The sequence below is a fragment of the Alexandromys fortis genome, unplaced genomic scaffold, assembly GCF_014885135.2.
Source record: "Alexandromys fortis isolate MF-2015 unplaced genomic scaffold, M_Fortis_MF-2015_v1.1 scaffold_6, whole genome shotgun sequence".
In the NCBI taxonomy this organism is placed as follows: Eukaryota; Metazoa; Chordata; class Mammalia; order Rodentia; family Cricetidae; genus Alexandromys; species Alexandromys fortis.
This window is the reverse complement of record NW_026067902.1, coordinates 20,588,405-20,603,950: the sequence shown is the minus strand read 5'-3', so window position 1 is coordinate 20,603,950 and position 15,546 is coordinate 20,588,405. Positions and strand designations below refer to the sequence as shown.

General features: G+C 44.0%; 1 protein-coding gene across 2 annotated transcripts in view; it reads right to left on the bottom strand.

Moving 5' to 3' along the window:
• Window positions 1-1,195: 1,195 nt before the first annotated feature.
• The window catches only part of Gpr176 (G protein-coupled receptor 176), a 92,789-nt gene continuing 78,438 nt past the window's right edge, over window positions 1,196-15,546 (bottom strand). For both annotated transcript variants that reach the window (XM_050134475.1, XM_050134476.1), the window contains exons 2-3: window positions 10,378-10,630; window positions 1,196-4,387 (exon numbers count right to left, since the gene is read on the bottom strand). In XM_050134475.1, coding sequence (XP_049990432.1) covers window positions 3,265-4,387; window positions 10,378-10,630 — 1,376 coding nt within the window. In that variant the 3' untranslated portion in view covers window positions 1,196-3,264. The remainder of the gene's footprint in view (window positions 4,388-10,377; window positions 10,631-15,546) is intronic.

Here is a 15,546-nt window from a genome sequence, read left to right as displayed (position 1 = left end):
TAATGAGATCTGGCGCCCTCTTCTGGCATGCAGGCATACATGGAGGCAGAATGTTGTATACATAATAAATAAACGAAATCTTAAAAAAAGAAAAAGAAAAAGAAACACTCTGGCTTAGGTTTCTTTCCCTGGGGATTGAAATAGTCCTTTGCGTATGAAATGCCCGAAGTATCAGCATTGTGATTATTATTGTTAGAGTAACTTGGGAAAGCACCTGCTAATGGGATTCTCTGAATAACATTCTAAATAAATTCCCTGATCTTTTCTTAAAAACACATTGCCCAGGGCCCAACACTGACATAGCTCTACTCTGGGCCACACTGTGCCAAGTCGCACCATCTAACCCTCATGCATACTGACGAACTTTCGCTAGTATACCTAGGGTTTTCCCGAACACACTGAGGCAATGCTTTGTACAGGTAAAATTCAGGAGTGATCCTTCAGAGCATAAATGAGGCAGGAAAAAAATCAAGATAAAAAGGAGTAAGAGCCAATTTCGGGATGCATTAAGCGCCGGACTGACAGTGGGCATTCAATTCTATTTAACCTTCTAAGAACGGGGCATTTTTATCTTCTGAAATTATCAAGCACAAGGGCAGGGAGAAAGGGCATTTTTTTAAAACTGGTTTTCATGTCCCTAAGGTAAATATTACCCCCAGAAGGAATAACTTTTCCCAGGGCAGAAAGCAGAGAAAGTGGGCTTTTGCTACATGGAGGGCAGAGAGTGGATACAGCCGACAAGGCTGACTGCGGACACAGTTAAAATCTGAGCGGAGATGAAAGGTATGGGTCAGAACAGTAAGCTTATGTCACACTTTCATCCCATGTCAGAGAAAGGAAACTGAGGCACATGGCAGTTTCCTCGCCTACCAAGGGAGAGCTGATGGGATTTCACCTACAACTGCTGAGCCCCACGGGCCGTCTGCGAAGCCCACTCATGGGCTCGGCTCGGAATCCATCTTCGTGACATTCATTCAAATGTGGTGGTTCCTCCTGGGGAATGAATTTCCATTCATTCAACAACAACATAGGAAATGCTTCTCCAGTGCCGTGCTGGTATTCCTGGGAGACAAGCTGGTCTCTTTCATCTGAGACTGTGTTTAAAGAGACATTCAGGGAGGGAAAACAGCTCAAACAAACATTAGAGCTCAGAAAAAAAAAACTTTTCAATTTTTATTAAAATGTTATTCTTCACAGAGTATAGAAATACACTTGGTGACAACCTAGTAGACATCAGCCTTCCCTTTCAAACACACACAAGAAACAGCTAACCAAACTCTGCTGCTGCGAGCGGATTAAGTCGTACATACGCATTGTCAGGACGACACCAACGTGATGAGTACATTTGACAGCTTCTTCTTGGGTACAGAGAATTTTCTGACAGATTCTTTTTCCCCTTCGGAAAAGCTGAAACAATTAAGAAGGCTTCGAAGTATGAGCTTGAGGGGCCACAGTATTAACACGTATCAGGGCCAAGAGCAACAGGTGGCATGCACACAGGGCCCAGGGGGCAGCAGAGCCTCAAGAGGGGTGCCAGTCCCCTGCTTCTGCTGTGAGCAAACAAGTCTGTGGGGTGACAAACACAGATGGGGACATGGGGAAGGCCTTCCCTCTCCAAGGAGAAGGGATTTGGGTTCACACTCGGGAAGCACAGGACATCACAGAGAAGAAAAGGAGACTCCCTACACACGGACTGAACTTCATCCTAGGGGACAAGGGCCAGCATGGCTAAAACAGACATTGCTAGGACCACTGCCTTTGAGATGCGGAAGTCTGCCAGTGAGTGGATATTCAAGGCACCCTACTGACTCCACCAAGTACCATGAACAAGAGCAAAGCATCCTAGAAGAAGGCAGAGACATCCACTGGATGTCAGGGGGAAGGGTTGGGTCTGAATTCAGCCCAGGAGATCAGTCTCATGGTGGATTACACACAAGAACCAGGTCACGGAGCTGCTGAGAAGAGTGCTCCTTCCTTTCCACCTCAGTTCATACAAAACCACTGGGAGGCAGGCGGTGCTCCAGGGTGGGCATTGCTTTAGCATTTCGCAATTATTATTTCTCCCTACTCTGTTTGTCTTCTGAGGAGACCAGAGTCATACAACACACTGCTAACAAGACTGGAGGGCTGGCCTGTTCTCTGTGTCAGACCAGCAAGTCCTAATCGAGTATTTTTACCTTAATGGCACCAGAGAACCCAGTACATGTCACCTGCATTTCTTCAGCACCTTTTAATTCCAAACATCTGCCTACGTTACTTCACCCTTGCAACCAGCCGGATATCCCACTATACGACTCTGGTCTTTTGTACTAAATGGTGTGGAAGAAAAGAAGACAATGCCTCATGGGCATTTCTCAGCCTGTCTTCCCCAGCGCAAGTCTTCCCTCCATGTTGTTGATCCAATACAGTCTAAAGCAAAAGCCACAGCGAAGGGTTGGCAGTGTTTTCTAGCCAGCGCTGCTGGTGACTGGTGGAAGCAGGTACATTTGCTGGAGACCTTGGTGATGCCCACAGGGTGCAAAGATAATCAAGGACAAACAGCCTCTCTCAGACATTGCCATGTCTGTCATAAGGTGGAACCAGCCACCACCACCCCCACTTTATGACCCAGAAACCCGAATGAAAGCTCTGGGGACACAGGAGTCGGATGACTGACTCAGGAACACCCCTGGGCACCGTGACTATGGCCTCGCAGGACAGAAGCCTTTCCTATTTAGTTACCCAGACAGGCTTCTTCAATGGACATGGTGGCACAGACTTTTGATCCCAGCACTCAAGAGAGAGAAGCAGGGGGATCTCTGAATTCAAGACCAGCCTGGTCTATATAATGAGTTCCAGGCCAGCTAGCGATACATAGAGAAGCCCAATCTCAAAATAAAAAAAATAATAAAAAATAAAAATAAAAAAAATCAACTTCACCTTTGTGGCTATTGCAGCCCATAATTATCTCGGCCTCCTCAGAGTACCTGCTTCCCTTGTGTTCTCCTATGCACAGGGAACGGAGGAGTCCCCCGGAAAATATGGACGAAGGACCCTCAGACCTGTTCCATATTGCCCAGCTTACAATGGGGTTTGACTAAGAACGCAGATCACTAAAATAGATGGGTAGATATATACTCCCTCAACAAAGAGGACACTGGATTTTATGTAAACTTCCCTTTTGCCCCATACAGGAGGAATCACCCTACAGTGGCTTGCAGCCGGAGTGAAGGGAGGGCAGGGACATACGAGCTCCCCGTGGTTCCCAGGCACTTACAATCCTTGCTAGGAGTCTACCTTTGGAAAAATGCTAACTTTATTGTTTCTGCTCATCTTCCGCTCCACCCTGCCTACTTTGGGCACCTTTGTCTGGATCAGCTCTTCTGGGGTGTTGCCCAGCGGGGGAAGCAGCCTCTTCTTGCTATGTCGGGTCTCAGAGAGCCACTGAGGGGGCAACTCGAAAGGCCCGAAGCCAAACTGCAGAGAATATTTATCAGGGAATACCCCATGTTCCACAGGGGCTACTGGGGCCTCCTGAGATACAGAGTCCACCGTGCCCGGAGGCATTACAGAGGCTGCGGGCTGTGGCTCCTGCTCTGCCTCAGAACAGGAGGTGAGTCCCTCCTTGGCCTGGAAATCCGCTGAGCCAAGATACTTGGCGTCACTCTCTTCCTCGTCCTCGGAGGGCTTAAAGATCTGCTGCTGCCCAATGTGGAACATCTCCAAGAGCTGGCTGCCAGAGCGCATGCTCGGCTCCAGGCTGGCCTCAGCCACCCCACCCCCAGTGCTAACCACATTGCGGCGACTGTACCGGTGGTGCAGCTGCACCAGGGTCCCAACCAAGCACTTCCGTACTGCTTTGTTCACCGTTAGGAAGAGCACAGGGTTGGCCAACAGGGAGACTTTGGGCAGCCAAATGGCAGTGAGGAGCAAGAAGACGGAAGTGTTAGGGACATTGAGCACAGTCTGGTAGACAACTAGGGTGGCATAGGGTACGCTGCAGAGGATGAAGACTGTCACCATGGAGAGCAGGGTGGCGTGTAGCTCAGCCTCCCGTTGGGACGCATAGGGGATGGAGATGGTGTTCTGTGGGGTCCGCAGGGCAGCAATGATGACTTTCTTCTTCTGGCTGGCACTCAGGGCCCTCCGGATCAGGATTAGGAAGAGGAATACCACAGCCACAGGCACAATGACCGTGGTGACATTGTAGAGCAGAACATACACCAGGTGGCCCAAGGAGTTGCTCCAGACTTCCGTGCAGGTGGACATAGCATAGATGTCAGCTACATTGGTCACAGCAAACACAGGGACACTGGCCACCACTGCATGTGCCCAGATGTACATCACCAGTTCCCGAGACCTGGCATCAGATATTTTTCTCTCCAGAGGATAGAGGACTGAGTAGTACCTGCATGACATAAAAGCACAGTTCATGTCACAGGAAAAAATACTCTTGAAATTAGGGTGACCTAAACTACCAAAAGTATAGGTAGAGGGGACAATAACTGAGACAGGTAGAATCATTTCAAGAATCCAGGAAACCAGACCTTAAGTCGTGAGGACTCTGGAGTACAATGGGAGAGACCAATAATCCAGAATAGCAAAACAAGAACTTTCTGAAGACACAGAGAAAATCTACGTCTTCATGCGATTCTTAAGACTCTATCAAGAAAACAAGTAAATACATTCAGTGCATAACTACCCTAAGAACTACTGCCATCAGGACTAAGATCTTGAGTGCCTTCAACATAAGGGACACAGATCCCTCAGGCTCCTCTGTGAGGATGGCTGCTTTCTAATGTAATGTAATCCCAGCACTCGGGAGGCAGAGGCAGGCGGATCTCCGTGAGTTCGAGGCCAGCCTGGTCTACAAGAGCTAGTTCCAGGACAGGAACCAAAAGCTACGGAGAAACCCTGTCTCGAAAAAATCAAAAAAAAAAAAAAAAAAAAAAAAAAAAAAAAAAAAAAAAAAAAAAAAACAGAGAAAGCTTAAAAAGTAATTCTAGTCACAAAAGAACAGAGTTAAGCACAGCTTCTTGGTAGCCAGCAAAATGCTGGCTTCTGGTGGCGTGCTACAGCTCCCTTAAGAGAGGTCTTCCTGATTCAGCAGTAGCAAAACAACAACAACAACAAAACAAAAAACAAAAAAACCCAGTTTCAAAACTGCAGCTTCCTGGGCTGTGCTGCCAGCACAAACTCTGGCTCTTTCAGGAGGCCGAGCATTTAAATGGGGTTTGTGAGCAAAGTGCTACAACTGGCTTACTGGCAACACAGACCCTCTTTGTGCCTGAAAATGGGGCAATGTGCATGGCTCTCAAGGCAGCAGAGCAAGCAGGCAGGGCCATGTTGACCTTAGCCATGCCTGCTTAGCATAAAAAAATAAAAAGGCTCTTCTGCTCAGAAAATAATTACAGATACACAATAAAGACAGATTCAGATATAAAAGACCTCTAAATGGGTCACAGTGTTGGATAAATGTGCGTAGGCTTGGAAGAGAAAAAAAGAGAATAAAGAGTTATAAAAAGAAGTAAATCATTTTAAAAAATAAAAACAAAGTCTTTAAAGAGAGGGTACAGACAGTCATAGATTAAAAGAATTAAAGAAAAATAAGCCCCATAAAGATGTAGTATACACAGATAATCTGGTTGGGTATATTATTGTGTTTTCTTTAAATTATTTGACTGTGAAGGAGCTAAGTACAGAGAGACATTTCATTGTGTGAGCTGCTAACCTAAACCAGCATATGTGTTTTAAAGATATCTTGACTTCCAATTTTGGGTCTAAGGATTTGTTGCTTTGGAAAAGAGGTTCTGCTTTTGTTTCCACAGAAGATGAGAATCTGTGGATTAATTTCAGACTAATGTGGTTTTATGGACCAAGACCCGCCAAAAAGTCACCATGAACACCCCCCAAAAAATTACTTCACCCAACAAAAAGCAGGAAGCAGTTTAGAGAGAACTACACCAAGATTCCCTAAATGATTGTTTATAAATGTTTGTTTACATTTAAAGGGGGATATGATATAGATATAAATAATTTGCATTGGCATGGATCTTGGTCTACTGATACAAATTTTAGGTCAATTTTGTTACATGTATGTTTCTGCTCTTGATTAAAGTACTGTGTTTGTGCAGCTAATTTAAAAATGTAATGTATAATTAAGAAATATAGGTTAATCGATAATCACCTATAATAGTCAAGCTTGTAGTCATGTTAGTTAGGTTTTCTAGATATGTAGACATATATATATTTCAGTTAGTTAGATATTCTTCAAATCTTTCAGAGACCTTCAGAATATGGCATTTAAAATGCTTTAATAACTTAGGACTTTTCATGACAATGAGACACATCTGCTCCTGGCAACACCAATTACTTCAAGAGGATGATGGGCATCAAAGAGGCTCCTCATGGAGTTTGTTAGCCATTTGGGCAAGAAACTGCTCTTGCCTAAACTGCTTGACTAGACTTGCAGTAACCACAGAAAAATGACCGCTAAAGGAACCTTTGGGGTTCCTGCTTCATTAAAGAGCCTGCAAGACATTCTGTAAGACACAGAAGAAAGTGACTGACAAACTGCCAATATAGACAGAACTGCCTTTGAAATTTCTTGCTTCATGGAAAAGTCGGATGGATATTATGGGCCTGTTGGCTGAAGATGGATGCCCCAAAAGTACAGAAAAACTTTGGGTAACTGTCAAGGCAGCGAGATGTCTCTGTCAATTCTAGAATTTTGGAAGCTGCTTACAATGCACTTCCTGTTTACTTAGGTAATATTATATCCTTCTGGAATCTTTGATAGAGCTGAAGAATAGATAGTTATAATTTTCCTTAGTTATGATGAAAGACAAAGTAGAAATATTGTAAATGTGATTCTTGCTTGATATCTGTTTTATTATATGTAATTTTATTATGTTGAAGTTAAACCTTCCTTCTTATTTAGACAGAAAAGGGGAGATGATGTAGGAAGTCCTTCTGTATATATGTTGCTTTTATTGGTTAATGAATAAAAAATCTGCATTGGCTTTTGATAGGGCAGAGTGGAGCTAGGCAGAGAAAACTAAACTGAATGCTGGGAGAAAGAAGGTGGAGTCAGGAGATGCCATGTAGCTCCAGAGGAGAAAGATTAAAGCTGCTAGCTGGAACCTTACTGGTAGGCCACAAACCTCATGGTAAAATATAAAATAATAGAAATGGGTGAACCAAAGACATAAGAGCTAGCTAGCAATATTCTTAAGTGATTGGCCAAGCAGTGATTTAAATAATATAGTTTCTGAGTGATTATTTCAAGTCAGGGTAGTCGGGAAATGAACAAGCGTCCTTCTACAACAATCAGTGACCTGGGAGAATTGAAGTTGCTCAGATCCCACAACCATACCCAAGGGGCTGCCATCAGCCATCAGAGGGATGCCAAGATTCTTCATATTAGCTTGGCCCACAACTCTGCTGTCAGCCATCACGAGAGCTGGTCTCCCTACCCTGATGGCAGTCCCTCACTCACGGAGACAGGTGAGAATGAACGACAATCGATGCTGTGAGCACCCCTGTGCCGGACTGGGTCACAAACATGAGCAGATAGGCAGGAACATTGCTGCACTGTATGAGAATGCATGAACAATTACATCTGGAGGGTGATGGCTCTACCAGAGTAGGTACTTGGCGTAGAGCTCCTAGGGTTACCTAGGAAACTGTTGTGGAGTCTGACGGTGGAGAGGGAGGGACTGTTCTGAGGCAGAGAGAGACAGGATACAAGTACCACATGGGCCATGGATGATCACAGAAGGGTGGGTCACTGTGAAGTAGGTCCTATTTATTTCTCCTCCCGGGAAGAAAAGAAAACATTGTGCATGAAACATGCATGCTCTCAAAAATGCTTTGGCTCTGAATACAGATAATTTTTTCTAATCACAACTCTATAGACATCTGATGGTACCACTCTCACACGTAAAAACATGCCTAGGAGTGCCCTGGCTCTGGCTGCCATGAAACATAATCAGGTATCTATCAGTTTTCCATCTCATTACATGTTGGGAAATGAACTATAAGATATGCACACAGTTCATTATAAATAATGTCCTTAGTGTGTCCATCACTAGGAAGAGGATGCCGGAAGAGTGGGCAGCCTCCTAATTAACTTGCCGACTTAGTGTCATAAAACAAATGGATTCAAGGAAGCAAAAAGATCCACTTCCCTATTTCAAGTGCACCTCGATGATGCCTGCGAGTAATTCGTACCTCTGAATAATGAAATAGGAATTTATTAGCCTGGTTTTTCTGCGAAAGCATTTGTTTACTTTTTTTTTGTATGAGTGATGGCTTAAAAAATGCAATGGTTTATCAGCTGGAAGGAAAAAGCAGGATTTTTTATTATTTGCATATTTCCTTGTCTAAGAACAAGGACTTACACATAACAAATAGGAACTATTGTGCTGATTTGTGCTGATATAACAACAATAAGATGTATTAACAATATTTTCTACTCTCATTGAATCTTATACTTTAAAAACCTTCCACATTAATCTGGGAAGATGGTTCAGAGGTTATAAGCATTGACTGCTCTTCCAGAGGACTCGAGTTCAGTTCCCAGCAACCATACAGCAGCTCACAAGTGACTGTAATTCCTGTTCCAGGGGATCTAATGTCCTCTCCTGGCCTCTGGGGGCACCAGACACCCACATACAAACACATACATACGTACATGGAGTCGAAACACGCATACACATAAAATCAAAAAGCAGAGACAACCCAAACAACCACCGATTGGTAAATGAACAATCAAACTATGGTAGACCCCACCATCGACTTTTATGTGGCCATAAAAATCTAGTGGGATGCTGGCACACGCTCTGACATGCTAAGTGAAAGAAAGAAGCTAAAAACAAAAGAACACATGCGGTGTGATTCCACTCACACAGACTGCCTCACAAAGGCAAACCCAGCGCCAGGTAGCAGATTAGGGGCTGCTTGGGGTATAATGGCGGGAACAGCATGAGTATCCATCAGCAGGAGGCTTCTTTCCTTGGGAAGGCTAGGGAAAATCTGGCACTGTAGTCCAGACACAATACAAAAATATACTAAACCTCACTGACTTGAACCCCTAAAATAGGTGATCCTTTTCTATAACATGTAAACTATACCTCAGAGCTAAAACAAAAAACAAACAAACAAAAAAAAAAACCCACACCTTTCAGGAAAAAGAGTCCATAATGTCAAAGTGAAGACTTAAGACTTCACTAAGGCCAGGGGTGATGGCGGGCACCTGTCAGCCCAGCTAATGAAAACAGTTGAAGCAGGAGGATCTCTTGAGCCCAGGAATTGGGAGCTAGCTAGACAACACAAAGGGATACCATCTTAAAAAAAAAAAAAAAAAGAAAAAGAAAAAGAAAAAAAAAAGACTACACCGGAGCAAAATGGGATTACAGAAAGACACCTATGTGCCACAGATGGCCCAAGAGCAAATGAAAGCGTTAGTAACCCCATCAGAAGGCAAACTGAGGCAAGTGCTCTGCTGTCCAAGTCAGGATGATGGCAGGAACCAAGGCGTTTGATTCATTCCCAAACACCCATTAAATAAGAGGATGAATGAGAAAGTAACCAACAGGACGGACAGCATGAAGCCCCAGAACAGATTCCTCCAGAGGAATTCTGGTGTCATCAGAGCTGTGTAACCTTCGTTAGGTAACCACTGAATCACTCCCCTTTCCTCCCAAAAATGCTTACATCCTGCATCAAAGAGCCCTAATTGCAGAGTTAATCAGATGGACAAGCTACTTCAGATTGCAATGCAAATACCAATTCCAGCCAGGACAGAACAGCACCATGAGCCAGTAGCACCCTGGTGATAAAAATCCAACCCCTGAGTCTTTTGTGAAGATGTTTGTTCCACAGATGTTCAGCTAATCCTTTTGTAAGAGACCGTTTTGGATATGCATTCTCTTTCTTATGGCCACAAGCAAACTAAAAAAGCAACCAGTGGCCGGGCAATGGTGGCGCACGCCTTTAATCCCAGCACTCGGGAGGCAGAGGCAGGCGGATCTCTGTGAGTTCGAGACCAGCCTGGTCTACAGAGCTAGTGCCAGGACAGGCTCCAAAGCCACAGAGAAACCCTGTCTCGGGAAAAAAAAAAAAGCAACCAGTGTATAAAATTACTCCATGATGTTCATCTTTCAGTGCATTAAAAACAAACAAACAAACAGGAACTCAGGGCTGGAGAAATGGCTAAGTGTTTAAGAGGATGCTGCACATGTAGGCGACCCAAGTTTGGTTCCCGCTGCCCACAATGAGCACCTCACAAATGCCTGTAACTCCAGCTCCAGGGGATAAAAATCTACCGTCCTCTTCAGACCTCCAGAGGCAACTGCAGGCACACACACACAAATAAAAGTTAAAAAATTAAACTACCTGTCCAGGGCAATGGCAGGGAAACTGAGGATGGTTACGGAGCAGAAGACTTTGTGCAGGAATTTGACAACCTTGCAGAAGAACATAGTGTAGATCCACCAGCAGCACTGAGGGCTGGCACTAAGGACGATGTCGAAGGGCACGCAGACCAGGCTAGCACAAATCCCAGAGCAGGCCAGGTTCTTAATGAACCTGTTGGTGACAGATTTGAACACGGTTGTGCGGCAAGTTGACCATAACACCATGAAGTTTCCTGGCCAGATATGTAAAAAAAGAAAGAAAGAAATGAAAGTGAATTAGGGGTTTAAAACATGAGGAAAAACAAGAAAGGAGGAAAGAGAGAAACACGGGTTAAATATTTTGATATGTTAAGCATTTATTTCAAGGATATTACACTGTCAATTTATGTAAAACTGCTAGAGCACATCCATACCAAAAATTCTACATTAAATTTTAGTACTACTTAGATTTTTTTAATTCCAGGCAAAAGATATATATCCTGCAGTGATGGCTCAGTCTTATTGGCGGTATAAACAATCAGCTAGGTATTTATCTCAGGCATTCTAGAGTCACGGATGAACTTCTATTCACCATGCCCAGTTCCAGAGTGCTGGCGAAGAAACCCAGGGCTTTCTGCATCCACACCTGAATCCCTGAGCACCAGTCTGCTCTTCTTAAGTTTGCTAAGGACTTCCAGGTTGTAGAGCATCCAACAGAGGCACAGTGCAAGCCACACACGGAATTTACAGCTAGTATTTCACAGAGTAAAAGGAAGCAAGTGAATTTTAATGATATATTTATTTAACCCAATTAATCCCAGCATTGTGATTACAACATAACATTACTAATAAATTATCGATAGTTTTCTATCTTTGCTTTTGTGCTGTCTTCAAAATCCAATGTGTATTTTATTTTACATTTCCAGGGCCTCTCTGTTTGAAGTGGTTACATTTCAAGTACTTAGAGGCCACAAGCAGTGAATTAGATTGCTTTCTATGGTTGTGATAAACACCATGATCAAAAACAACTTGGGAGCTGGGCAGTGGTGGCGCACACCTCAATACCATCAGTTGGAGGCAGAGGCAGGCAGATATCTGTGAGTTCGAGGCCAGCCTGGTCTACAAGAGCTAGTTCTAGGACAGGCTCCAAAGCTACAGAGAGACCCTGTCTCAAAAAACAAAACAAAACAAAAAAAACCATGGACAGACAGCAATCAAAACTCCTTGTAGTGAAACCATCCTTTCGGGGGTATGTGTGTCATCATCGGTTTCTAAACTGAACTCTGAATTAGAATGGCATACTGAATCCAGGCCTGTTTTTGACTGAGGACCCTCAACTGCAAAGATGCCCCAGCGCAGTGGGCTCCAACTCAACCCTCAGACTCCTAGACCTGGAGCCCGCAGCCCACCAAGCTGCCCAGGGCCCATCTTCAGGTGTATCACACAGCACATTCTTGTGCCTGCTGAGAAAGCAGGTCCATCTGTAACTTGACTGGCCCCCTAAGGACATGACCTGTCCAGAGGATGCCTGCTGATGAGCCATTTGACAGCAGAGCCACGCACCATGGGAAGGACATGATGCTACAGAGGGCACAGCAGATCCAGAGCTCCAGAAAGGGTCACTCCAAGGAGTTGCGTTGGTCTCTGAATCCGGACAGAACTTACTGCCAAGCTCTCAAACACAATGTTCTATGATGCCTATTATCTTGCAGACACTGTAGAAAAGCCAATTGATGTATCTAGGTACAGAGTCCAGCTGCTTCCAGGAATTCTCTACAGAACTCTGTATTAGCACGGTGACTCAGTAAGAAAACATGAGCAGTGTTTACACACACACACACACACACACACACTCCCATTTATTCAGGATAAGAATTGCTTATAGTGATGCCACCTGTCATCAAGGTGATAAACTGAACAATAACGACGTATGAGGGGCCTGCTGATGTGGAAGTTCATCTTTGGCCTTTCCTCACTGACACACAAATTAGAGTCTGGCCAAAGCATCCTTCCTTACATGGTTTTACAGGCAGGATTTAAAAGTCTGGTCGTGATCTATGAATGGAACTGCCCACTAGAAGAGAGCGATCATCTCAACAGCTCCTAGGGCAGGGAGGGGCTAAAATGGCATCTGGTCAAGGATATGTTACAAATAATAATACAATTATAAGGATATCTAGTTATTTATTTTTTTAAAAAAATCTTTAAAAACAACTTTATCCATCATCTTCCCACAAGTGGCAGGAAGTCCTCTTGTTCATTTTCTCACAAAATAAAAATCAAGAATTTTAATTAAAAAAATGGAAAAAAGAAACACTATTCATTTTTTAACCCTATTACCAGGAAGCCAAAACACCCCCCCCCCTTTTAAGGTATGATTCTATGTGCATTCTTTGTAACACTTATTTTTTCAAGTTGGTGTTACTAACTTACAAATAAATGCATAAATAAGCAAATACATATTGCCAGAGGATACAAAAGGGATGGCACTGATCCATTTGCCACTGATGATAAACAAACAAACCCCCAAACTTTTCAACGTTGTACGATGTCTTTTATTTCAGATGTCATCCCTGGCTGCCTCCTTGCTTATTGCCCAGATGTGTAGCATCCTAGTGAAATAAAATCATCCTAAGGTCTGTCCTGGTCCTTTTGACTGCTGTAGCCGAACACTGAGCTACTAGTTGGGAAAGCTAGTTGGGAAAGAAAGAGAAGGTGAGAAAAGAACACCACACACACTGCCGCGACCGCTCTCTGGTTCTGAGTTCAGTCTCCCACTGCCTGACGCCCAGGAACATCAGTGCAGCCAGAACCTGCAGTTGAACTGTGCTGTCTTCTCTGAGAACCATTACAAAGGAGACTGTGAAAAAGGGCCGATGCACTCTCTTAATCCCACCCTCTTCAAGAGCAAGGATCTAATTGTTCAATGCTTCAGTCTTTAATGGTGCTGCCTTCCTACCCACAAGCTTGCCACAAAGTAGCTAAAAGAAGGTCTCTGCGTCAGAACAGAGTTCTGCGGCCAAGCAGAACAGCACACTCTCCCTAAAGTCTCCCACCGGCATTTTAAAGCCTCTAGATCACACAGCTACTTCTGAGCCCCTTGGGTGCCTTTCTCTCCTAATGCTCACACTCCACTCTGCACATGCATCTTGAACGTCTTTGTTTAATCAATAAACTCACTGACTTTCCCTCTCTCTGAGCGGTCCTGACATTCTTTCTTCATGATGAAGGTTAAGCATACTGGTGCACCTAACTAGAGGTCCCCGAGGCTCTAAGGAGAGCAGCAGCAGTTTGATAGTGACAACACCACAGACCGGGCTATTTATAAAAGAAATAAGTAGCCAAAAAAGCTGTAATTTGGGCTTGAAATAGCTCAGTGGAAAAGAACTTGCTACTCAGGCCTGATTATCTGACTTTGATCCTGGGATCCCATGGTGGAAGGAGAGAACTGACTCCTGAAAGTTGTCCTCCGAGTTCCACGCATCCACTATGGCATGTACACACACACACACACACACATGCACACACACACATAATAAAAAAAAGTAAGTAAAAAACATTTCTTATTGTGGAGTATGGAAATCCAGGATCAAGGCACAAATCAGTTCAATTGTCTAACCAGGGCTGCTCTCTGTTTCCAAGAAGGCTCCCTTTGCTGCATCCTCTAGAGGAGATGGGTGTGGTGGGAGAAGGAAGGCAAGTGAGCCAATCACAGTGGGAGCCCTTTTATAAGAGCCATGATCCTTTCCAGGCAGGGGAGCACAATCATGGTGTAACCTTTTTTTTTTTATAAGAGCCATGATCCTGTTAAGGCAGGCGAGCAACCCTCATGGCTGAATCTTCTTTTGAAGCCCAATCTTAATACTGTCATGTCAAATGCTAGGCTGTAAGCACCAACATTTTAAAGGGGACACATTGAAATTAGAGCAAAATTAACATTAAAATGCATGTTTTTCTTTGAATCCTTACATGAACTGCTCAACTCAAACTCTCAAATGGAATTCTCTCTCATCAGAAAGAGAGACTGAGCAAAAAGGGACAGTGAGGGAAAGAAAAGACCAGAGGAAAGAACTTCCTTGGTGTAGAGAAGTGAATGACCCCTGGAGAAATTCTGAAGACACCGCAGAGCTGGGTGAACCTCGGGGCGGTGGAGAGGATCTGGAGCAACAGCTACCGTTCAAAGTTCAAGTCTCCAGAGGAATGCTTAAAGACGCCATCTTGTCTTCACCAACCCCGCAACTGACAAAGGTCTGATCTCCAAAATATATAAAGAACTTAAGAAACTAGACTGTAAAAGGCTAATCAACCCAATTATAAAATGGGGCACTGAGCTGAACAGAGATCTCTCAACAGAAGAAGTTCAAATGGCCAAAAGACACCTAAGGTCATGCTCAACTTCCTTAGCGATCAGGGAAATGCAAATCAAGACAACTTTAAGATACCATCTTACACCTGTCAGAATGGCTAAAATGAAAAACACCAATGATAGCCTATGCTGGAGAGGTTGTGGAGAAAGGGGTACACTTATCCATTGCTGGTGGGAATGCAAACTTGTACATCCACTCTGGAAAGCAGTGTGGCGGTTTCTCAGAAAATTTGGGATCAACCTACCCATGGACCCAGCAATACCACTCTTGGGAATATACCCAAGAGAGGCCTTATCATGCAACAAAAATATATGCTCTACTATGTTCATAGCAGCATTGTTTGTAATAGCCAGAACCTGGAAACAACCTAGATGCCCCTCAATTGAAGAATGGATGAAGAAAGTATGGAATATATACATATTAGAGTACTACTCAGCAGTAAAAAACAAGGACTTCTTGAAGTTTGCAGGCAAATGGATGGAAATAGAAAACACTATCCTGAGTGAGGTAAGCCAGACCCAAAAAGAGGAACATGGGATGTACTCACTCATATTTGGTTTCTAGCCATAAATAAAGGACATTGAGCCTACAATTCGGGTTCTTAGAGAAGCTAAAGAAGAAGGAGAACCCAAAGAAAAACATCTAGGCATCCTCCTGAATATTAACCTTCATCAGGCGATGAAAGGAGACAGAGACAGAGACCCACATTGGAGCACCGGACTGAAATCTCAAGGTCCAAATCAGGAGCAGAAGGAGAGCGAACATGAGCAAGGAACTCAGGACCGCGAGGGGTGCACCCACAC